The sequence below is a fragment of the Entelurus aequoreus genome, linkage group LG07, assembly GCF_033978785.1.
Source record: "Entelurus aequoreus isolate RoL-2023_Sb linkage group LG07, RoL_Eaeq_v1.1, whole genome shotgun sequence".
NCBI classification, from domain to species: Eukaryota; Metazoa; Chordata; class Actinopteri; order Syngnathiformes; family Syngnathidae; genus Entelurus; species Entelurus aequoreus.
The window spans coordinates 53,477,498-53,501,347 of record NC_084737.1 but is presented as its reverse complement, the minus strand read 5'-3'; the positions used below and the strand labels follow the sequence as shown (position 1 = coordinate 53,501,347).

General features: G+C 40.2%; 1 protein-coding gene across 3 annotated transcripts; it reads right to left on the bottom strand.

The window, feature by feature from the left end:
• Positions 1–13: 13 nt before the first annotated feature.
• On the bottom strand, positions 14–18,930 carry map3k12 (mitogen-activated protein kinase kinase kinase 12). Of its 3 annotated transcripts, none has more exons than XM_062053955.1 (14): positions 18,354–18,662; positions 15,839–16,359; positions 12,108–12,291; positions 11,843–12,034; positions 8,313–8,471; positions 7,953–8,111; positions 7,679–7,787; positions 3,624–3,733; positions 3,293–3,409; positions 3,076–3,210; positions 2,287–3,007; positions 2,148–2,215; positions 1,422–1,719; positions 14–1,349 (listed from the first exon to the last, which is right to left on the bottom strand). In XM_062053955.1, exons 2-14 carry the CDS (start codon positions 16,299–16,301, stop codon positions 1,194–1,196), a joined length of 2,871 nt encoding a protein of 956 aa, XP_061909939.1. In that variant the 5' UTR covers positions 16,302–16,359; positions 18,354–18,662; the 3' UTR covers positions 14–1,193. The 3 variants fall into 3 exon arrangements, with proteins under 3 accessions (XP_061909939.1, XP_061909940.1, XP_061909938.1); XM_062053956.1 differs by having other exon boundaries at positions 18,421–18,662; XM_062053954.1 differs by lacking the exon at positions 18,354–18,662 and adding an exon at positions 18,674–18,930 and having other exon boundaries at positions 15–1,349.
• Positions 18,931–23,850: the final 4,920 nt, after the last annotated feature.

The window sequence follows — 23,850 nt, the reverse complement described above, 5'->3', positions numbered from 1 at the left end:
ATTTGAGATCATAATTCTGGTCACTTTATTCTCCAATTTAAACAAAGAACACACTTTTTTAAGCAATACATTATTTATTGTAGCTCATTATTTTCTTTTGATATATTTCCTATGTTACAGCTACAATGTGCAATGTTGTATAAAAACAAAACATTTCTATTCAAAGGATACTTAACCTTTCAACTAGTAACTACAAAGAAGTGCTCTACATTTTGGACCAGGCTACTCCTGCAGAAATCTTAAAGGGTCAAGGGGGAAGGTTGGAGGATTTTATGAAGGTGAACAACATACTTGGTGAGTCCTTTAAGTTTGTTACAAAAGCACATTCACATTTATTAGCACCTGCACCAGTGTTGCTGAGAGAGTTGAAGCATGAGACGTTGTCCTCGTTCAGTGCAGTGCATGTTAGGAGCTTGCTGTTGTGAGTGCAGGCACTACTTTACACTCGCCAAGGACAACACTTAAAGGATTTTGTACTTAACGATGACAAAGGTCTCCATTCCATCACAAATCCTCATAACCCAAGTAAAAATCTCAAGCAGGTGTCAGTCAGCAGGAGGAATGGTTTTAAAAATGAAACTACTGAGAAAACCAAATTACATACTGTGACTTATCTTTGTGAAATTAACACCCCTCCCCCCTCTTTTTAAGTGCTCACAATTATTAAATAACTGAATAAATATTTTTAGGATTAAAAAAAGTATAAACTTTCACAAAATATAAAACAGACACATTCAAATCTTACATTTAAAAACATAATCATGCATTTGTTCACAGGGCTGCATACCATTTATTCTTAGATTTTATCTTACAAATAAAATATTGTCTTTCTCATGTGGTATGGTCATGGTTATTTACATTATTATTTATTAGTATCTGTGAATGCTCCCAGAGTAATGGCTAGTGTGATTAGAGGACTAGGTGCCGTGGCTAAGGATACATTTGTACCTATATTTTGCCTACAAACAGTACTGAATGCAAAATGACATGTATCTGATTATTTCACAAGCTGTTAAAGAAAAAAGAAATGACCCGGATTGTGACAATGTCACGTGATTGGAGTTATGGTCACCACTGCACTTATGAGCCTTCATAACTTGGGCTGAGAAGTGTTGTACTGCAGGTGTGATCCCTCATGACATGCTGCACTGGCGACTGATGTCATGGTGGCAAGAGGTATTTGTATCAGTTGACTATGGATGTCCTGTGTGAGTCGGATGTGGTGACCCCTGATAAGCTTGAAGGGGCGGTACACACGCGTTAGCGCTTGGCGGTCGGCTTGACTCGCCACTGCCCGGCTGGTCTAGCTCAGCGCTGTCGCAGTCCGAATCATCACACAGGACACGACCCTGTGGAGAGACGAGAAGATTGAGTCAAGGATCTCAGGGAAAAGAAAAGCTGATTTTTCGAGCTACTCCTACCTCATTTGGATTCTGCTCGACTTGCAGCTGAGCTTTGGCGTGACCCGACGTTCCTTCTCTCTCTGATAGGCCATCGGAAGCCTGAGCCGGATCTGTGTTGTCTGCTGGGATCTCTGAGCCCTGAGAGAGGAGGTCGTCGCTGCGGTAGTCTAACCTGTCGTCCGTGTTGGTGCTGACCACATCAGGGGTGCCGCTGTGGGAGTGATCTGTAGTGTGGCCCTCCTCGCCATCCGAAACCGACAAGTTCTCTGAGCTGAAGGTGGACACCGACTGACACTTTGTGATGCTGGTCGGGCGTCTAAGCAACACAAAAGCCACAGACAAATACAGTACATTATAATTAGGGCTGTCAAATTTACCAACTCAACTTGTGAATAATCACAAAGAAATATTGCATCATTGATGAATATACGCATATTAATCTCGCAATTTAATTCGACCCGACATGCGCATTTACCTTAACCGCAAATTTCAATCTAAAATACACCCAGATAGGACTTAAGATAAAACTGTTAGCAAGTTTTGAGCAAATAAATGACAGGTTCAAGTGAAACATTTAAAAATTGTTTCTGTATGACATTCTGATAATAAAATTGCCTTCGTGTCAAAATATCGGGCTTGTGATTAATCTGATATAAAAATGTTTTATTTGACAGCACTAACTATAATGCATACGCTTTGTGTGACAGAAAATGGCTCACTGTCCTTTCAAAGTAAGTTACTCACCGTCTTCGTGGTAACTCAACCTCACTGTCAACTTCACCCTCCTCCTCTTCTGATGACACCCCACGCCTCTGTAGTGACCATCAAGAAGTGTGAACCTGATAAAAGCATGTCCACCCAGGAACAGATCTCACTCTCTTACCTGTTTACGTGTAATAGCTGCCCTGTATAAAATGGCTGAAGGTGTGAGGTGCTGACTCCCGATTCCCCCCGAAGCCCCTCGGGGCAACCTAACAGCGCCAGATCCATCCTCCTTATCTTCCTCATGGGGCAAGCGTGGTGATCCCAGAGAGCCACGCCCTGCTGCCGCCCCCCTCCCACAAGGCGAGTCCGGGCTGCTTGAGAATGGGAATGATGCAGCATCCTCGCTAGGAGTGTCGCTGCGTGGGGGAGTTTCTGTGAGATCATCCAAACCAGTGACTGCCGCCTCTGATGCTCCTAATCCTGCAGAGGCACTGAGGCTGCCCCCTCTTTCTAGCCCGCCCAGAGGTGGATCTTTTTTTCCCTGGCCGCCCGCCTCTAGCGCGGTGCAGATGAGGTCAGGGCTGGAGGAGGATAGCTGCCTTTGCTGTTGCTCGTGGCTGAAGCCCCTCAGGGCCGCAGAGGGCTCCAGGAGCTGCATGGAGGAGTCAGTGGCTGAGTTGTTCACCTTGGCCACCGTCTCTCTATTGGGAGAGGACTGATTGGCTTTAAGTCCTGCTAGATCCCCACTGCTGCCTTTTCCAGGCTTGCGATGACGGGTCTTTACCCTTCGAGACCGACTGGGAGAAGTGGAGCTTCTACTGGGGCAGGTGGGGATAGTGACTTGCAATACAGAAGAATCCATTTTGGGAATGATTACCTCAGACTTGAGGATGTCTGGCCTGAAAGAAGGGGAGAGGGAAACAGTAAATGCATCCTGTAATTGTAACAAGTGAAATGAGACTCGCACCTCTTTCCTGAAGGAAGCTTCTGTGGGACGTTTCTCTTCTTGATGAGCTTGTCCATGCTGTTTGAAGAGCTGCTCTGTCTGGAGCTGTGGTGCTTAAAGAAACCTGGATACTTCTTATCCAAGGACTGCTCCCTCCTGAAGATAAACCCAAGTGATTCATTGCAAAGATGGCGGTCATGAGCGAAAGACTGAATGTGTTCATGAATTTTAGTCGTACCTCTGCAGCTCTTTTTCTTTGAGCTCCAGCTGCAGCATGACAGCGCTGAGCTCCATGTAAAGGTTGTTCGCCCTCTCCAGTTTCCTCTCATAGTGCTCACGGATGTCTAAAGCATGTCTGAGGAGAATAGAAGCAGCTGATGTCATCGTACATAGGTGTACACTGATCCAAATCCTCAGCCATTGGCATGCACTCCAGTCCACTCACGGGGACAAAGAAAGAAGTGACATCAAGAAATGGCAAGAGTGAAAAGTGGCCTCTTTTGTGTGCAGAAGCGATAAAAGCACCACCAACCAATTAAAAACTGTATGTGTATTCAAAAAACACAAACCTGAGCTCTTCTCTGCGTCGGTTGATCAGCTCCTCATCGAGTCGGTGCAGACAAGTGCCCTCAGATTTGATCTTCTCAAATTGCTGTTTTACCTCCTCTCGCCATTCAGCCTGATGAGAGCACATTTTCTGCTAAGCATCTGTGTTTAGTCAGAGACGACTTAGGATGTGTTTCTCTTTTGTTTGGCAGACAATGACACATGACTAAGCAAGCCTGTGTGGGTGATTGGCTGTGTACAGTACATGTGATCCTTGTACAAAACCCCAAACCAGTGAAGTTGGCACGTTGTGTAAATCGAAAATAAAAACAGAATACAATGATTTGCAAATCCCTTTCAACTTATATTCAATTGAATAAACTGCAAAGACAAGATATTTAACGTTCGAACTGGAAAACCTTATTTTTTGCAAATATTAGCTCATTTGGAATTAAATGCCTGCAACATGTTTCAAAAAAGCTGGCACAAGTTAAAGTTAAAGTACCAATTATTGTCACACACACACTAGGTGTGGTGAAATGTGTCCTCTGCATTTGACCCATTGCCTTGTTCATCCCCTGGGAGGTGAGGGGAGCAGTGAGCAGCAGCGGTGGCCACGCCCGGGAATATTTTTTGGTGATTTAACCCCCAATTCCAACCCTTGATGCTGAGTGCCAAGCAGGGAGGTAATGGGTCCCATTTTTATAGTTTGGTATGACAAAGAAGACTGAGAAAGTTAAGGAATGCTCATCAAACACTTATTTGGAACATCCCACAGGTGAACAAGCAGGTGGGTGCCAATTTTGGGTATAAAAGCAGCTTCTATGAAATGCTCAGTCATTCACAAACAAGGATGGGGCAAGGGTCACCACTTTGTGAACAAATGCTTTAGCAAATTGTCCAACAGTTTAAGAACAACATTTCACAACGAGCTATTGCAAGGAATTTAGGGATACCACCATCTACCATCCGTAATACAATCAAAAGGTTCAGATAATCTGGAGAAATCACTGCATGCAACATTAAATGCCCGTGACCTTGGATCCCGCAGGCGGTACTGCATCAAAAAGCGACATCAGTGTGTAAAGGATATTACCACATGGGGTCAGGAACACTTCAGAAAACCACTGTCAGTAACTACAGTTTGTTGCTACATTTGTAAGTGCAAGTTAAGACTCTACTATGCAAAGACAAAGCCATTTATCAACAACACCCAGAAACGCCACTGGCTTTGCTGGGCTCGAGCTCATCTAAGATGGACTGATGCAAAATGTAAAAGTGTTCTGTGCTCTGATGAGTCCACATTTCAAATTGTTTTTGGAAACTGTGGACGTCGTGTCCTCCGGACCAAAGAAGAAAAGAACCATCCGGATTGTTCTAGGCGCAAAGTTCAAAAGCCAGCATCTGTTATGGTATGGGGGTGTATCAGTGCCCAAGGCATGGGTAACTTACACATCTGTGAAGGCACCATTAATGCTGAAAGGTTTTGGAGCAACATATGTTGCCATCCCAAGCAAAGTTATTGTGGACGCCCCTGCTTATTTCAGCAAGACGATGCCAAGCCACGTGTTACAACAGCGTGGCTTCATAGTAAAAGAGTGCGGGTACTAGACTGGCCTGCCTGCAGTCCAGACATGTCTCCCATTTAAAATGTGTGGCGCATTATGAAGCATAAAATACCACAACGGAGACCCCCGGACTGTTGAACAACTTAAGCTGTACATCAAGCAAGAATGGGAAATAATTCCACCTGAAAAGCTTCAAAAATTGGTCTCCTCAGGTCCCAAACATTTACTGAGTGTTGTTAAAAGGAAAGGCCATTTAACACAATGTGTTGCTGCCATTAAATTTTAAGTTGATGATTATTTGGAAAAAAAAAAGTTAAGTTTCCAAGTTCGAACATTCATTCAGTTGAATATAAGTTGAAAAGGATTTGCAAATCATTGTATTCTGTTTTTATTTACAAATTACACAACGAGCCAACTTCACTGGTTTTGGGTTTTGTACAAAATGGGCCTGATCAACTTAAATCCAAATAATACACGCTAAACTGTGCAAATTATGAAATGACGTGTACTATTACTGGGTGTGTTGAAGGTGATCTACTAAGACTGTGTGTACAATTAATTAATTACAAGTTTAAAAGTGGTGCGCACCACCCTATTTAAACAATTTGTTTGTAAAAGAAGACACTAATTTCCTTCCACATGTATGACATCATATGCTCCAAAGATCTGACTTGTGCTGTTTGGTTATCTTGTGGAATATGCAGCACACACCACCTTTTCTGGGCGATGTACTGTAGAAGTGCTAGACAACATGACCTATTTTTAGCACGTCAAAGCTGTGCTCTTGGAGTGGAATGATCCAGAAAATAATTTATAAAAATACATGTTGAAGACGCCAAAACAAATCAAATTAATTGATTTTGTTAAGCCCCCTCAGTCATCCAGCAGCATAAAATTATAAAATGATTTTGCTGAATAGACTGTATGTCTTATTTTTTATTCAAATATGTTGACAAACGCAAATAGGACACAGGTTTTTTTCGCTATCGTCTCTTTGCAGCATGATCGCCTCCTTTATCACAGCCACTCGTGCATAACTGTGCTAGTTTGCATGCACATTACAGACATGCTAAATGTAGACGTACGACAGCGGTCGCAACAGTTTCAGTCTTGATCAATCACATTGCGAGCGCAAAATTATATTTACATCTCCTCACAGTATTGTGGCTGTCCTGAAAATCAGCATATATTCTGCATATTCTGTACATGAAGACAGACATGTTAAATAGATTGTGTTCTCTGTTTCACTCATTTATGGGATGCAATCCTCTGAGCAGAAATTTAGTAGATTAGCTTTGTGTGCGCTGTCAAGTTTGTACACGCAAACCTTTAGTAGATCAGGCCCTGTGTCTACTATGGAATAGTCAGGAGACACAAAGGTTGAACTACAGTAAATAGTTCACTATCAACAGACATTAATTTTGGCGCGAGTGCACACAGCATGGTCCATAAAGGCATGCTTGAATGGGTCTGGTGTCGAAGAACGCGACCCCATCAGTCACATTTGCAATAACTAGAACAGAGACTTTGAGCTTTGTTTAAGCACTCCGCACTTTGCCAATGTGTCCCAATACATGTAGAGCAGGGATGCCCAAAGTGGGGCCCACGGGCCGAATTTGGCCCATTTTTTCATTTTGTTTGGTCCGCCAAAGGGTGTCAGCCAAGTGTAATACATACTGACCTCTTTCAAGCTGCACAATCATTGATGGCATGTCCCCAAGGCTACACAGTAAAACTAATCAGTAGATTGTACTGTTAAAAATGTGGCAGCTTAGTCGCCAGAAATGTACCATCAAATCATCAGATTTACAGCAAAGCACTGCAAAAAAATGGCCAGACATTTTACGGTAAAAAAAAAAATGGCAGCTCAAGTCACCAGACTTTTGATGTCAAAACAGTGGTACTGTACAGTTTACAATTGTAAATTGTACGCTAAAATTGTAGTGACCAAGCTGCGAGTTGTTTTTTTACTCTAAAATCTGTAGATTGTATTTTTTTTTCAGGCTAATTCGTCGCGTTTGAATTTGAGACCCCTGGTTTACGGTAAAGTTGTGACTTTTTGACGCTCTATGGAGAAAGTTAATCTTGGTCGCCATACTACGACCACGTCCTATAATGAAAACCTAAATGCTTTGAAATTTAGCATCCTCCCCATGTCTAATCTGTCTGGATAAAGTTTATCGAGGACAAACTGGTTACCGAACAACACCTTTAAACGGCAAAATTCTGCAGAAAATGACCTTTTTGAATGTTTTGAGGTTAAAAATGTACATACAAGATGCAGCCTTGCATGTTAACTGAATTAATCACAGGACTGTTTGACAATCTCCACTACCTTTATAATGAATTATTGCTGGTATGAGGCTAAATTCCTCACTAGTGGTGCTATTGCATGGTAAAAATTGCTGTTTGGCCCAGGTCAAAAAGTTTGGGCCCCCCTGATGTAGAGCGTCTTCAGTGTATTACACACAGTATGCGCTCATTTAATCTGCAAAGAGAAGCAACAATACCTGCGATTTAAAGTATGTCTCCTGGGGAGTGGACAGAACGTCAGCCGATGCTATGTCTAGATGAAGAAGGATTTGACGGAAAGAAGGCCTATTCCTGGGTTTACAGTTCCTGCAAAATCCAGAATAAACACAACTGTGTGTACTTACACTGTGCCAAAAATGAATCCTTAAATCACAGATAAACAACATTGCACTCTTTATCTGTCCAGTTACTGCCTCTGAGAATCTGTTCACTCTTCACTCAGCCTCACTTCCTAAGTCTATAATTGCTCACCAGCATTGTCTGAGTAGGATCTTGAAGCCATCAGGACAGCTCTCAGGTATGGGCAGCTGGAGGCTGTTGTTTCCCACTCCCCAGATGATAGCAGATGAATCCACATCTTTGTAAGGGACCTCACCAGTTAGCATCTCCCACAGCACCACTCCAAATGACCTAATGAACAGTCAATGTAAAACTTGAAGACATATTTAGACCGTCTCACAGAGATGGAAATAGAAATGAGAAAGGCACCTAGCGTCACATAAACAGAAAAATCACTACATGGAAAGTTCTAGCAACACATGGTGGACAAGCAATATGACATGTTGACACGCCAGAACGATACTTGAAAGCATTCTTTAAGTTTGGACCTACCAGATGTCCACCTTTTCTGACACCGGCTCATTCCGAATGACTTCAGGTGCCATCCAGGCTACGGTGCCTGCAAAGGACATTTTGGTACTTTTGTCACTGAGCTCCTTTGAGGTTCCAAAGTCCGAGATCTTCACAAGGTCATCATGCGTGATCAGCATGCTGAAAAACAGCAACATAAAATCCATCACATTACTTAGGGCGGCTTGACACGTGAGTGTCAATCTGATCACATGGCTCATGTCATTCTCAAGAGGCTAAATACAGTGGTACCTCAACTTAAGAATGTTGTGAAATAAGAGCTGTGACTCGAATAATTGTTAATATAGGACCCATTATGCAAAACCAACTTTCCCTACCTATTGGTGCCTGTTTTTGTGTATTTGGGATCTGCATGAGTCTAGAAAATGTGAAATCAAACCATGGAGGCACAGTTGAGATATTTATAAGTTAATCTCGCCTTCATTCTTCATCTAAACGAGCTTTTTGGAATTTTCCTAATTTGTGACGTTTTACCACATGTAACGTCAGAGGATATCTTCATAAATAGTAGAAATTTACCTGACGATCTTTGCGAGTCCGACACTGTAGTCCAGGGGTCACCAACCTTTTTGAAACCAAGAGCTACTTCTTGGGTACTGATTAATGCGAAGGGCTACCAGTTTGATACACACTTAAATAAATTGCCAGAAATAGCCAATTTGCTCAATTTACCTTTAACTCTATGTTATTATTAATAATTAATGATATTTACACTTAATTGAACGGTTTAAAAGAGGAGAAAACACGGAAAAAATGACAATTACATTTTGAAACAGTTTATCTTCAATTTAGACTCTTTAAAATTCAAAATTCAACTGAAAAAAAGAAGACAAAAACTAGCTAATTCAAATCTTTTTGAAAAAATTAAAAAAAATAATTTATGGAACATCATTACTAATTTTTCCTGATTAAGATTAATTTTAGAATTTTGATGACATGTTTTAAATAGGTCAAAATCCAATCTACACTTTGTTAGAATATATAACAAATTGGACCAAGCTATATTTCTAACAAAGACAAATCATTATTTCTTCTAGATTTTCCAGAACAAAAATTTTAAAAGAAATTCAAAAGACTTTGAAATAAGATTTAAATTTGATTCTACAGATTTTCTAGATTTGCCGTAATAATTTTTTTGAATTTTGATCATAATAAGTTTGAAGAAATATTTCACAAATATTCTTCGTCGAAAAAACAGAAGCTAAAATGAAGAATGCAATTAAAATTTATTTATTATTCTTTGCAATAAAAAAAAATAAATTACTTGAACATTGATTTAAATTGTCAGGAAAGAAGAGGAAGGAATTTAAAAGGTATATGTGTTTAAAAATCCTAAAATAATTTTTAAGGTTGTATTTTTTCTCTAAAATTGTCTTTCTGAAAGTTATAAGAAGCAAAGTAAAAAAAATTAATGAATTTATTTAAACAAGTGAGGACCAAGTCTCTAACATATTTTCTTGGATTTTCAAATTTTATTTGAGTTTTGTCTTTCTTAGAATTAAAAATGTCGGGCAAAGCGAGACCAGCTTGCTAGTAAATAAATACAATTTAAAAAATAGAGGCAGCTCACTGGTAAGTGCTGCTATTTGAGCTATTTTTAGAACAGGCCAGCAGGCTACTCATCTGGTCCTTACGGGCTACCTGGTGCCCGCGGGCACCGCGTTGGTGACCCCTGCTGTAGTCTATAAGCTCCTTACTTTTTCTCTATCCTCTTGTTGTGGGGCTGAATGTACATGCATCTGCCACTGTTGGCATTTCTAATACAAAGTCGCGTATAGTTCTAACTTCTAGCTCTCAGTAGACTCCATATAGAAACGCTAAATTCTACAACATGGCCGACGGGGAGAAGAGCGAGCAGCAGACTATGTGAAGCCTTTGGAGCGTATCGCTGCTAGTCTGCGCCATGCTGAAGCGAAATGAGTCGGTAAGGCCATTCTAGGATGTTAAACTATTATATAAACGACCTGGAAAAGCTGCTGATGGTGTATTTGATGGAAAAGCAGCTAGAAAAAGATACCCTAGTAATCCACTCTTCAAGGTAAACCTTGTACAATATTACATGTCTTAATAAAACTAATGTAGTTCTTGGTTATACATTACTTTGTATGTTTTATACAACATTTAGGTAACACTTGAGTATGGAGAACATATTCTAAGTAACAAAGACTTAATTTAGAGCAGTGGTTCTTAACCTTGTTGGAGGTACTGAACCCCACCAGTTTCCTATGAGCATTTACCGAACCCTTCTTTAGTGAAAAATAAAATGGTTTTTTTCAAATTCAAGACAAAGTTATATGTTTTTGGTAACACTTTAGTATGGGGAACATATTCTAGAGCAGTGGTTCTTAACCTTGTTGGAGGTACCGAACCCCACCAGTTTCCTATGAGCATTTACCGAACCCTTCTTTAGTGAAAAATAAAATGTTTTTTTTTCAAATTCAAGACAAAGTTATATGTTTTTGGTAACACTTTAGTATGGGGAACATATTCTAAGTAACAAAGACTTAATTTAGAGTTATTTAGTTAGGGTTAGGGTTAGAGGGTTAGGACCAGGGTTAGAGGGTTAGGGTTATAATAAGCCATTAATAAGTACTTAATAATGACTAGTTAAGAGCCAATATGTTACTAATTTGCATGTTAATAAGAAACTAATTAATGGTGAATATGTTCCCCATACTAAAATGTTACCATGTTTTTTTACTGGTGCACAAAATGAACCGTGCATGAACATCACCTTGTTCAAAGAACAAAACCAACACAGTGCATAAAGACAACAAATTACACACCTGCAAATCAGTCTGACTTCTGCTGTTGCCGTATCCTTAATACGGCGATAGGGAGAAGTTTTTATTTACACGATGAGTCGGGTGTGTTTTGACCTCCGCCGAACCCCTGAGCCCGACTCACCGAATCCCTAGGGTTCGATCGAACCCAGGTTAAGAACCACTGATTTAGAGTTATTTGGACACTAGGGGAACATATTCTAAGTACCCTAATCCTAACCTTATTGAGGGAAGACTCTTTGTAATGGCTTACTGGTTGTATAATAAGGCCATGCAGAATAAGGCATTAATAAGTACTTAATAATGACTCATTAAGAGCCAATATGTTACTAATTTGCATGTTAATAAGCAACTAATTAATGGTGAATATGTACCCCATACTAAAGTGTTACCCATATTTATTATCTAAAAGTTTGTTTTTCTTTTTAAAAGGCATGTTGCATGTTGTTTTGAAGCACCCACTAAATTGATTTCAGTTCATTTCTATGGGAGACCTTGGTTTGAAATGTGTTTTGAGTCGAGAGCTCCATCAATGAACACATTAAACTTGTAAGTTAATTGTATTGTGTAAACCTGATATTCTTTAATATATTTCTGAATTATCTTTTCCTCATGCTGGAGGATACTGCCTCCTCCTGATGTGGAATGTATCAAGCTGACCCCAGGCTGTACAAAAAAGAACCACATTGTGATGCACGGGGGCCTTACTTGGGGGACTTGAGGTCTCGGTGTATGATCTTATGAAGATGTAGGTAGTTCATGCCTCCTGCAATGCCCATGGACCAGTCAACCAAGAGCGAGGGGGTGATTTTCCGGCCTGCCCTCAGCACCTCATACAGTTGGCCTTGGGCACAGTATTCCATCAAAATGCAGTAACAAGGGGCCTGGGTGCACACACCCCTGGAAGAAAGCATCACTATTTTAATGCTGGATTAAACCATTTAAAAGCAGGATACAGCATGAGTTTCCCTACTTGAAAGTGATGATGTTGGGGTGCTTGAGTTTGCGGAGGTGTTTGATTTCCGTCTCCTTGATGTCTCGCACTTTCTTCACGGCCACGTCGTCTCCGTGGAACTTGCCAAGGAAGACAGCCCCCTGTGCTCCACTGCCGACCCACTGCAGGTCTGAGATCTCTTCAAACGGAACCTCCCAACTCTCTGAGCAGACAGCAGCGAGTAATCAAAACACAAGGCTTCATAAATGCCATGATAACAGCGTCTCACATACTTTCGTTTTTAATCCCAGCTAGTAGCGCCGCTCACAGGAAACATTTAATTCATTTCTGCCCCATAGTGTGACGCTTCCAAATGTCAATGTTGCCAGTGGGGACAGGAAGGAGTCGGAGCGTGCTACAGCAAAGCAAAGCCTGCCATGTTCAAACAAACGAGGGAGCAACTATTATTCTAATTAACCAGCGGAGCAACATATTTTTACCCACTTTCATGGAGGTAAAAGGAAAACTGAGGGGCTAACATATGTCATACATGCCTTAATCGAGCAAGAGCTTGGTCACTATAAAAAGGAATGTGCCAAGGCAGCAAAAAAAGGAAACAAATCTATTCTTCATGAGATCCACTGAAGTGAAGGTCTCGGGAGGCCCTCTTTAGCAGAGACGGATACACACGACGCTTCCCCCGCCTGGCTGCTAAAACTCACTGTACCTGACATGTGTATAGTCAACATTGACATACTGCTGATGCACACAATACGAGGAATGGTCGACATCCATACAATGAAAAAATAAGTTGCCTTTATGTTTCCATGATCTGCAACTTTTTTGTGTAGTGGTGTGGTGTCATTTCCCCTGTTGTCAATTAGACACCATCAGTGAAAAGTACAACTTTTGAAATTAGATGTCTGATGTAGAGCAATTATAAGTGCTGTATAAATATGTTGCCCTTACAAAGACAATATTGTTTTTCTTACTGTATTTAGCAAAATAGGAATAAACACCTCTTAGTGCGATGCAATGCCTTTTAAACCAACTTTACTGCAAAGATCTGTCAATGTGTTTACAGTGGTCTACTTTTTTCTATACAATAGGAGCACTCTTGTGCTTTTTAAAGAACTTGCTTCATAAATATGTGTCTCCCAAGTTTTGAACTGCATTCGAGGGCTGGTACGGTGTCATTCTCAGGCCGGACTTGGCCCCTGGGTCGCCAGTTGAATACCTTGCATTAGATCACACATTCAAATTGGATAGTACCTAATGTTGTGCCAGTTGAGTTATATACAGTTATATACACATATATATATATATATATATATATATATATATATATATATATATATATATATATATATATATATATATATATATATATATATATATATATATATATATATATATATATATATATATATATATATATATATATATATATATATGTGTGTGTGTGTGTGTGTGTGTGCGTGTGTGTGTGTGTGTGCATGCATATATGTTTGTGTATATATATATATACTGTATATATATAAATATAAATATATATGTATATGTGTATTTGGGACTTGGTATCAAGGAAACGTATAAATAATCAAAAATAATAAATTTAATTCATCTAGTTATAAACTATAATAAATTGCTACTAACCCACATATTTACTTTGGGAGGGGGGTACTAGGATGACAAACACAAAACAATAAAAAAAAAATGTAAAAGTGCAATACATTTTCATAACATGGTCACTACTGCTTAGTTTCTCTCGTTATATTCTTATTTTTACTGTTATATTTTTATTCTTAGTGTTGCTTTTTATTTTTATTCTTATTGTTATATTTCCTATTTTATTTCCATTTATACCCCCATTTTTTACTTTTTACTTTTTAAATTTGTTCTCAATTCTGTACACTGCTGCTGGAATTTAAATTTTCCTGAAGGAACTCTCCTGAAGGAACCAATAAAGTACTATTTATCTATCTATTTATCTACTTTAGTAATGGTGGAATGGTGCTGTGAATCATCATATGTGCTGATTTTTTACACATTTGTACTCTCTTGAGGATTTTTGAAGCTCACAATATTACAATTCGTCATGTGTAATGTAATGCAGGCATCATCTTGAAGTTCTTAAGATAGCAGCGCATACACATTTTGTCTTCATCTTCAGAAAAGAAAACCCAGTAATAATAATAATAATATCTCGATGGCTATGAATGGACCAACTCACTGACTAAAGGGTAAGACATCAGTCAGTATGCATTTAGATTAGTGATCTCCAACTTTCATCACTACTAGTCAAGTCAAGTCAACTTTATTTATATAGCACGTTTACGACAACTTTTAAATTGAACCTAAGTGCTTTACAGGTTAAAAAAGCATAGAGCAAAAAACAAAACAAAACAAGACAAAAAAATTTAAAAACACTTATATACTAGAACTTATTTAATAAAAATAAAGGCGAGGTGATCAATTTGTGTTTTTTATTTATATGACGGATAACATTTAAATTGTTCTTTATTTACAAACCAGATCTCCACTTAAAGAGTGTTGTCTTTATCTTTATGCTATCGTGTTATAATTTGTCATTAAATAAAGACTGTTGACCTGTTCTAAAAAATACTAAGAGATTAAACAAATATTTGACTCATTGCCAAGCAAATCCTAAGCGACCTGTTAGGAGACCCCTGAGTTACATCGTACGGACATCTAAACACATTTAGACGTCAATTTGAGATTTCATTGTGCCCAGTAATGGACTACTGACACAAAAAAATTGATTTTGAGCATGCTGCGCACGAGCGAATGAAGTCCATACTTAGTCAACAGCCATACATGTCACACTAAGGGTGGCAATATGAACAATGCCAACACTGTCATAATTATTTGCCATATAGTGAAACCGCACTAAACAATAACGACAAACACATTTTGGAAGAATATTTGCACCGCAACACAACATAAACACTACAGAATAAATTCCCAGAATTCCCTGCAGCACCAACTCTTCCGGGACGCTACAATATAAACAAACGCCATTGGTGGATCTACACATAACATCCACTGTAATGACACCACGTACAATAGCGTATCTAGTCGATACTACAATGATTACATCGATATTTTTTAACATCACAAAATCTTATTTCGTTTTTTTTAAATGTATATTATGTTTATAAACTCAGGAAATATGTCCCTGAACACATGATCCTCCAATGTATGATCCTGTAACGACTTGGTATCAGATTGATACCCAAATTTGTGGTATCATCCAAAACTAATGTAAAGTATCAAACAACAGAAGAATAAGTGATTTTTACATTGTAACAGAAGTCTAGATAGAACATGTTGAAACAGAAAATAAGCAGATATCAACAGTAAATGAACAAGTAGATTAATAATTCATTTTCTACCACTTGTCATTAATATTTTTGACAAAATAATAGAATGATAAATGACATATTATGTTACTGCATATGTCAGCAGCTAAATTAGGAGCCTTTGTTTGTTTACTTACTTCTAAAAGACAAGTTGTCTAGTAGGTTCACTATTTTATTTGAGGACAAACTTGCAATAAGAAACATATGTTTATTGTACCGTAAGATTTTTTTGTTAAAATAAAGCCAATAATGACATTTTTTGTGGTCCCCTTTATTTAGAAAAGTACCGAAATACCGGTACCAAAATATTGGTATCGGGACAAAACTAATACACACACACCAAGCACCCACTGGCAGAAATGTAGATCGGCGCCTATGCTTACGTACCTTCATGGCTATGCTTGTGTTCAGTGGAGTAGGCCTTTCCGATCATGGTCCAGACAGGCTTTAGGCAGCCAAACAGTCCCTCCAAAAATCCTCCAGACCCTGATTGTAGCCGAATGTTCTCCGAATGGTTCCGGATAGCACCAGCTTCTGGGCTGTGGCCCGCCTCGGCCCCTGCGCCACACTGGCAGGTGTCATGTTCATGTAGTTTTAGCACACTGTTGTCAAAGTGCCCTGAAGGTCCATCACTGGGAGTGGGACTGCTGCCACCCAGTGCCCCCAAGTCACCGGTGTCAATGGATAGCACGTTTCGGAGGACACACTGTGTTGGGGTCAGGTCCGTTTCCGGGGTGCAGGCGGGGGTGTCGGCATCGAGTCTTCGATAGGGGGGTTCTGATACCGGGGTGCTGAAGCCTGACAGGGAGGGGGAAGGGGCACGGGGCTCATGGATACAGGTCCCACTCATCAGGTGTTTCCCCAACCCAGGTTAGGGTGGATGGTGTATGGAGAGCAGGTGATACAACCTAAAGGAGAAGATTGTATACAAATCTATTATACATCATTACATAAATATACCTGCTTATGTTTTATTCCAACAATTTAAAGGCCTACTGAAACCCACTACTACCGACCACGCAGTCTGATAGTTTATATATCAATGATGAAATCTTAACATTGCAACACATGCCAATACGGCCGGGTTAGATTAGTAAAGTGCAATTTTAAATTTCCCACGAAATATTCTGCTGAAAACGTCTCGGCATGATGACGTTTGCGCCTGACGTCACGGATTGTAGCGGACATTTTGGGACAGCATTGTGGCCAGCTATTAAGTCGTCTGTTTTCATCGCAAAATTCCACAGTATTCTGGACATCTGTGTTGGTGAATCTTTTGCAATTTGTTTAATGAACAATGGAGATAGCAAAGAAGAAAGCTGTAGGTGGGAAGCGGTGTATTAGCGGCCGGCTGCAGCAACACAAACACGTAGCGGCTACGTTGTAGCCGGTGTTTCATTGTTTACATTCCCGAACGATGACAGTCAAGCTTTACCATTGGCCTGTGGATAACTGGGACAACAGAGACTCTTACCAGGAGGACTTTGAGTTGGATACGCATGCTTGTAGAGATGGGACAACAGAGACTCTTACCAGGAGGACTTTGAGTTGGATATGCGGTACAGTGAGTATGCAGCTGCGGCTTCCAAACATTTGATCGCTTGCCCGTACGTGCGTGCCGCTATGCGCATGTCACGTACGTAACTTTGGGGAAATATATGTGCTGTATGAACTTTATGGAGGTGAACGGTACTTTGGGCCGTGGGATTGAGTGTGTTATGTGGGTGTTTGATTTGTATTGGCGGGTTATATGGACGGGAGTGGGGAGGTGTTTGTTATGTGGGATTAATTTGTGGCATATTAAATATAAGCCTGGTTGTGTTGTGGCTAATAGAGTATATATATGTCTTGTGTTTATTTACTGTTTTAGTCATTCCCAGCTGAATATCAGGTCCCACCCGCCTCTCACAGCATCTTCCCTATCTGAATCGCTTCCGCTGCCCTCTAGTCCTTCACTCTCACTTTCCTCATCCACGAATCTTTCATCGTCGCTCAAATTAATGGGGAAATCGTCGCTTTCTCGGTCCAAATCGCTCTCGCTGCTGGTGGCCATGATTGTAAACAATGTACAGATGTGAGGAGCTCCACAACCGGCGATGTCACGCTACTTCCGGTACAGGAAAGGCTTTTTTTTATCAGCGACCAAAAGTTGCGAACTTTATCGTCGATGTTCTCTACTAAATCGTTTCAGCAAAAATATGGCAATATCGCGAAATGATCAAGTATGACACATAGAATGGACCTGCTATCCCCGTTTAAATAAGAAAATCTAATTTCAGTAATCCTTTAAAACTCAGTGTATAATCCAGATTATCAGCCAGTTTTGAAAAACCGAGTTGTGTCTGAGTCGTGCGTCGTTCTGCAGCCTATGAATGAGGAGCCATGCATGCAGCCATCCACCAAATGTTCTTTATGAATGAATGGAGCAAAGCAGGTACTAGTGCTGCTCTGTCACCTGCTCTTCACTCAGATGACAGCAAAGCCCCCCCCCCCCAAAAAAAAAATAGGTCTCCCTCTCCCATCATACATCAAGTCTGGACTATTGTGCATGTGCATGCCATAGAAAATGATGAATTGCATAATCGTCCCTGCGTGTACTTCCGTGCGTGAGCGTGTGTGTGTGTGTGTGGGGGGGGGGGGGGGGGGAGGCATGCACATGTGCCCATTTCATAGAGCTCACAGCAACTCCATGCCTTGGACTGCACCACCACATGAGGCGAAAAGACCCCGTGGAAATCGTGCAATAAAAACAAGCAGTGGGCCTGTGCGAGGGAGCACGCGCACACACACGCGCACGTGCACACACACACAAACACACACACACACACACGTATTCATGCATGCAAATCAATGTAAATAAATAAATAAATACATTTAAAAAAACAGGAGATTCGATGCTTACAGTCGAAGGTATCAAAGCCGCCGTGCAGCATGCATTGCAAGCCCGATGTCGAGCATCTCCTGCGTACCAAGTCCAAGTGCCGCAGCGTCCGTACGTTCACTCAATGTTGGCACCGGCGCAAATGACACGGAATGCGCGCGTCTTCGCTGCACACACATATGATGCTTCAGCATCGACCATCACATCGTTTGCCGTCCATTGCCAGTTCACTGCTGCGGCGTGGAGCGGCACACGGCATCACACGCAAACGCACCGTGATTCCACACCTGCCGTGACGTTAAAAAATGCACATTTAAGCGAATAGTACGGCATTCCCATACCTTTCTGACTGTTTGTTGTCGCGTTGTCAAGTGAAAGGGTGGGCTCAGCTTTCTGCTTTGCTAACGATGAACAACAAATGGCGGGTCCCCCCCCCCCCCCCCTCCCCCCCCTTCTGTCCGTCTCTGCTATTTCCTGTTCCGTTATCCAGGAGTTTTGCGTCGCTGGGATGGTTCCCAAAAATGTGTAGCAATATCTGGGGACCCATGCAACGTGAGGCGCGCTGGGTTTCGGGGGAGGGGGGAGGGAGCTGTCTCATTCCTAGTGCTGAATTGACGTCACGGAGATGGCGGGATGATCCAAAAGGGGGCGTTGTAGCACACGCACTAGCTCATCATGGCATGCGTTATTGTGGGCCATTTTGTGCGCACACGTATACTATAATGCCAAAAGTATTTGGCCACCTGCCTTGACTCACATATGAACTTGAAGTGCCATCCCATTCCTCACCCATAGGGTTCAATATGATGTCGGTCCACCTTTTGCAGCTATTACAGCTTCACCTCTTCTGGGAAGGCTGTCCACAAGGTTGCGGAGTGTGTTTATAAGAATTTTTGACCATTCTTCCAAAAGCGCATTGGTGAGGTCACACACTGATGTTGGTCGATGATGATGATGATGTTGGACCCCGACTTAAACAAGTTGAAAAACGTATTCGGGTGTTACCATTTAGTGGTCAATTGTACGGAATATGTACTTCACTGTGCAACCTACTAATAAAAGTCTCAATCAATCAATCAATCAATCGAGAAGGCCTGGCTCTCAGTTTCCGCTCTAATTCATCCCAAAGGTTTTCTATCAGGTTCAGGTCAGGACTCTGTGCAGGCCAGTCAAGTTAATCCACACCAGACTCTGTCATCCATGTCTTTACGGACCTTTCTTTGTGCACTGGTGCACAGTCATGTTGGAAGAGGAAGGGGCCCACTCCAAACTGTTCCCACAAGGTTGGGAGCATGCAATTGTCCAAAATGTTTTGGTATCCTGGAACATTCAAAGTTCCTTTCACTGGAACTAAGGGGCAAAGCTCAACTCTTGAAAAGCAACCCCACACCTCTTACACCAAATTTCACACTCGGCACAATGTAGTCCGAAATGTACCGTTCTCCTGGAAACCTCCAGACTCAGACTCATCCATCAGATTGCCAGATGGAAAAGCGTGATTCATCAGTCCAGAGAAGGCCTCTCCACTGCTCTAGAGTCCAGTGGCGACGTGCTTTACACCACTGCATCCGACACTTTGCATTGGACTTGGTGATGTATGGCTTAATTGCAGCTGCTCGGACATGGAAACCCATTCCATGAAGCTCTCTGCGTACTGTACGTGGGCTAATTGGAAGGTCACATGAAGTTTGGAGCTCTGTAACAACTGACTGTGCAGAAAGTCTTTGCACTATGCGCTTCAGCATCCGCTGACCCCTCTCTGTCAGTTTACGTGGCCTACCACTTGGTGGCTGAGTTGCTGTTGTTCCCAAACTCTTCCATTTTCTTAAAATAAAGCCGACAGTTGACTTTGGAATATTTAGGAGCGAGGAAATTTCATGACTGGATTTGTTGCACAGGTGGCATCCTATGACAGTTCCACGATGGAAATCACTGAGCTCCTGAGAGCGGCCCATTCTTTCACAAATGTTTGTAGAAACAGTCTCCATGCCTAACTGCTTGATTTTATACACCTGTGGCCGGGCCAAGTGATTAGACCACCTGATTCTCATCATTTGGATGGGTGGCCAAATACTTTTGGCAATATAGTGTATGTGCGTGTCATATCTCATGTCTTCTGGGACCCAAACTTGTGATGTGTTTTTAAGCATGGCACCTTTCATCCTGGCATGCATGCAGGGAGGCCGGATTGGGACTGACACACAGGCAATTCAGTTGTATGCAAATGCACAAAAAAACACAATTGCATCAGACAAATACTAACATTTGTAAGCAATTGCTGGACTGACCGCCATGTGCTCGGACTCAAGCACATGGGCAAACAAACATTATTATACTAAGAAGTCAGTTGAAAGCATGAGTGAAAATGCAGGTCACTGTTCTCGCCTGTAGAAATGCTTCCAATAGGGACTTTGGGAAAGGTTACATAGTTCCTAAGAGAGTCCATCATAAAGGACAAAATGCGGAAAATGTAGCTGCTGTGGTAAAACTGTTTTCTTAGTGAAGTTGAGGCAACAACACAATGGAGTGTGCAGTGACCTCAATGTCTGTAGGAATTTAAAATACGACTATTTATTATTTACTGAATGCTGAAAAGCATACGCACATATAACACTTAGCCAAGATGTGGAGGTTTATTTTTAAGATAGCTTAGCTTTTATTGACCAATATTGGATCGATTTTAGCAACATGTATGGCCCCTGCAATCTGCACTATTTTTTTTCTGTATTTGGCCCTCAGTGGAACAAACTTGGACACCTCTGTTCTATGTTAATAAATCTTGTGCATATTCCATATAAGCCTGGATCTACTTTTAGAACTAAACATTGCTAAAAAAAAAACCAGGGAAGTACTTTAGCTAACTAAACATTGGTGCAAAGCATTAATTTCACACAATTAGAGCTACTGCAGACACCAAACATAGATGTTAGCAAAATATTCGATTTGCAACAGGACATCAACCGCCAATATTAGGATATATATTATATATTTTATGTGCAAATTGTGTGACCCATCCAGATGCAAAGAAATAATGTACCTCCATACTAATGTAATTCTCCTTGTGAGTGTCGAAGAGAGTGTGGTCGACTAGAAAGTTTGAAAGTCCACTTGGTGATGTTGAATCTTTAACATTTTGAGAAAAGTATTTCTTCTTAAGCAAGTATGTATTCATTTCATCACATTGCGATATTTTTTGATGATGTCTGGCTTGTATTTTCGCAACTAAACCTTTGAAATATGCTCACATCAGCACTGCTAAATGTAGAAAAAACAGTAGCCATTTTAAATGTTTACCTTCGGCAAGTGCAGCCCAGCAATTAACTTTCAAGTACAAACCCAGTTTCCATATGAGTTGGGAAATTGTGTTATATGTAAATATAAATGGAATACAATGATTTGCAAATCCTTTTCAACCCATAATCAATTGAATGCACTACAAAGATAAGATATTTGATGTTCAAACTCATAAACTTTTTTTTTTTTTTTGCAAATAATAATTAACTTAGAATTTCATGGCTGCAACACGTGCCAAAGTAGTTGGGAAAGGGCATGTTCACCACTGTGTTACATGGCCTTTCCTTTTAACAACACTCAGTAAACGTTTGGGAACTGAGGAGACACATTTTTTAAGCTTCTCAGGTGGAATTCTTTCCCATTCTTGCTTGATGTACAGCATAAGTTGTTCAACAGTCCGGGGGTCTCCGTTGTGGTATTTTAGGCTTCATAATGCGCCACACATTTTCAATGGGAGACAGGTCTGGACTACAGGCAGGCCAGTCTAGTACCTGCACTCTTTAACTATGAAGCCACGTTGATGTAACACGTGGCTTGGCATTGTCTTGCTGAAATAAGCAGGGGCGTCCATGGTAACGTTGCTTGGATGGCAACATATGTTGCTCCAAAACCTGTATGTACCTTTCAGCATTAATGGTGCCTTCACAGATGTGTAAGTTACCCATGTCTTGGGCACTAATACACCCACATACCATCACAGATGCTGGCTTTTCAACTTTGGGCCTATAACAATCCGGATGGTTCTTTTCCTCTTTGGTCCGGAGGACACGACGTCCACAGTTTCCAAAAACAATTTTAAATGTGGACTCGTCTGACTACAAAACACTTTTCCACTTTGTATCAGTCCATCTTAGATGAGCTCAGGCCCAGCGAAGGCGACGGCGTTTCTGGGTGTTGTTGATAAACGATTTCGCCTTGCATAGGAGAGTTTTAACTTGCACTTACAGATGTAGCGACCAACTGTAGTTACTGACAGTGCGTTTCTGAAGTGTTCCTGAGCCCATGTGGTGATATCCTTTACACACTGATGTCGCTTGTTGATGCAGTACAGACTGAGGGATCGAAGGTCACGGGCTTAGCTGCTTACGTGCAGTGATTTCTCCAGATTCTCTGAACCCTTTGATGATATTACGGACTGTAGATGGTGAAATCCCTAAATTCCTTGCAATAGCTGGTTGAGAAAGTTTTTTTTTAAACTGTTCAACAATTTGCTCACGCATTTGTTGACAAAGTGGTGACCCTCGCGCCATCCTTGTTTGTGAATGACTGAGTATTTCATGGAATCTACTTTTATACCCAATCATGGCACCCACCTGTTCCCAATTTGCCTGTTCACCTGTGGGATGTTCCAAATAAGTGTTTGATGAGCATTCCTCAACTTTATCAGTATTTATTGCCACCTTTCCCAACTTCTTTGTCACGTGTTGCTGGCATCAAATTCTAAAGTTAGTGATTATTTTATTTATTTATCAGTTTGAACATCAAATATGTTGTCTTTGTAGCATATTCAACTGAATATGGGTTGAAAATGATTTGCAAATCATTGTATTCCGTTTATATTTACATCTACCACAATTTCCCAACTCATATGGAAACGGGGTTTGTACAATAAAGCTAAATATAGTGAAATTATTATTAACATTACAAGTAGATTTTATGTTTTCAATATTTATAATTAAACGGGATATTCTCAATATGTTTGATTCTATTTTAAACCTAGCATTACACCATGTAATACTATGTTATCCTACATACTGTAAAGTTCATTGAAATATGAAAGGTTGACTAGTTTACCATGGCAGGTATATATATATAAATATATATATAAATATATATATATATATATATATATATATATATATATATATATATATATATATATATATATATATATATATATATATATATATATATATATATATGTATATACATATATATATATATATATATATATATATATATATATATATATATATATATATATATATATTTATATGTATATATATATATATATATATATATATATATATATATATATATATATATATATATATATATATATATATATATATACACACATCCATCCACTTTCTACCGTTTGTCCTTCTCATATATATATATATATATATATATATATATATATATATATATATATATATATATATATATATATATATATATATATATATATATCGTGCAAAAGTTTTCTAATGTCAGCAATTCA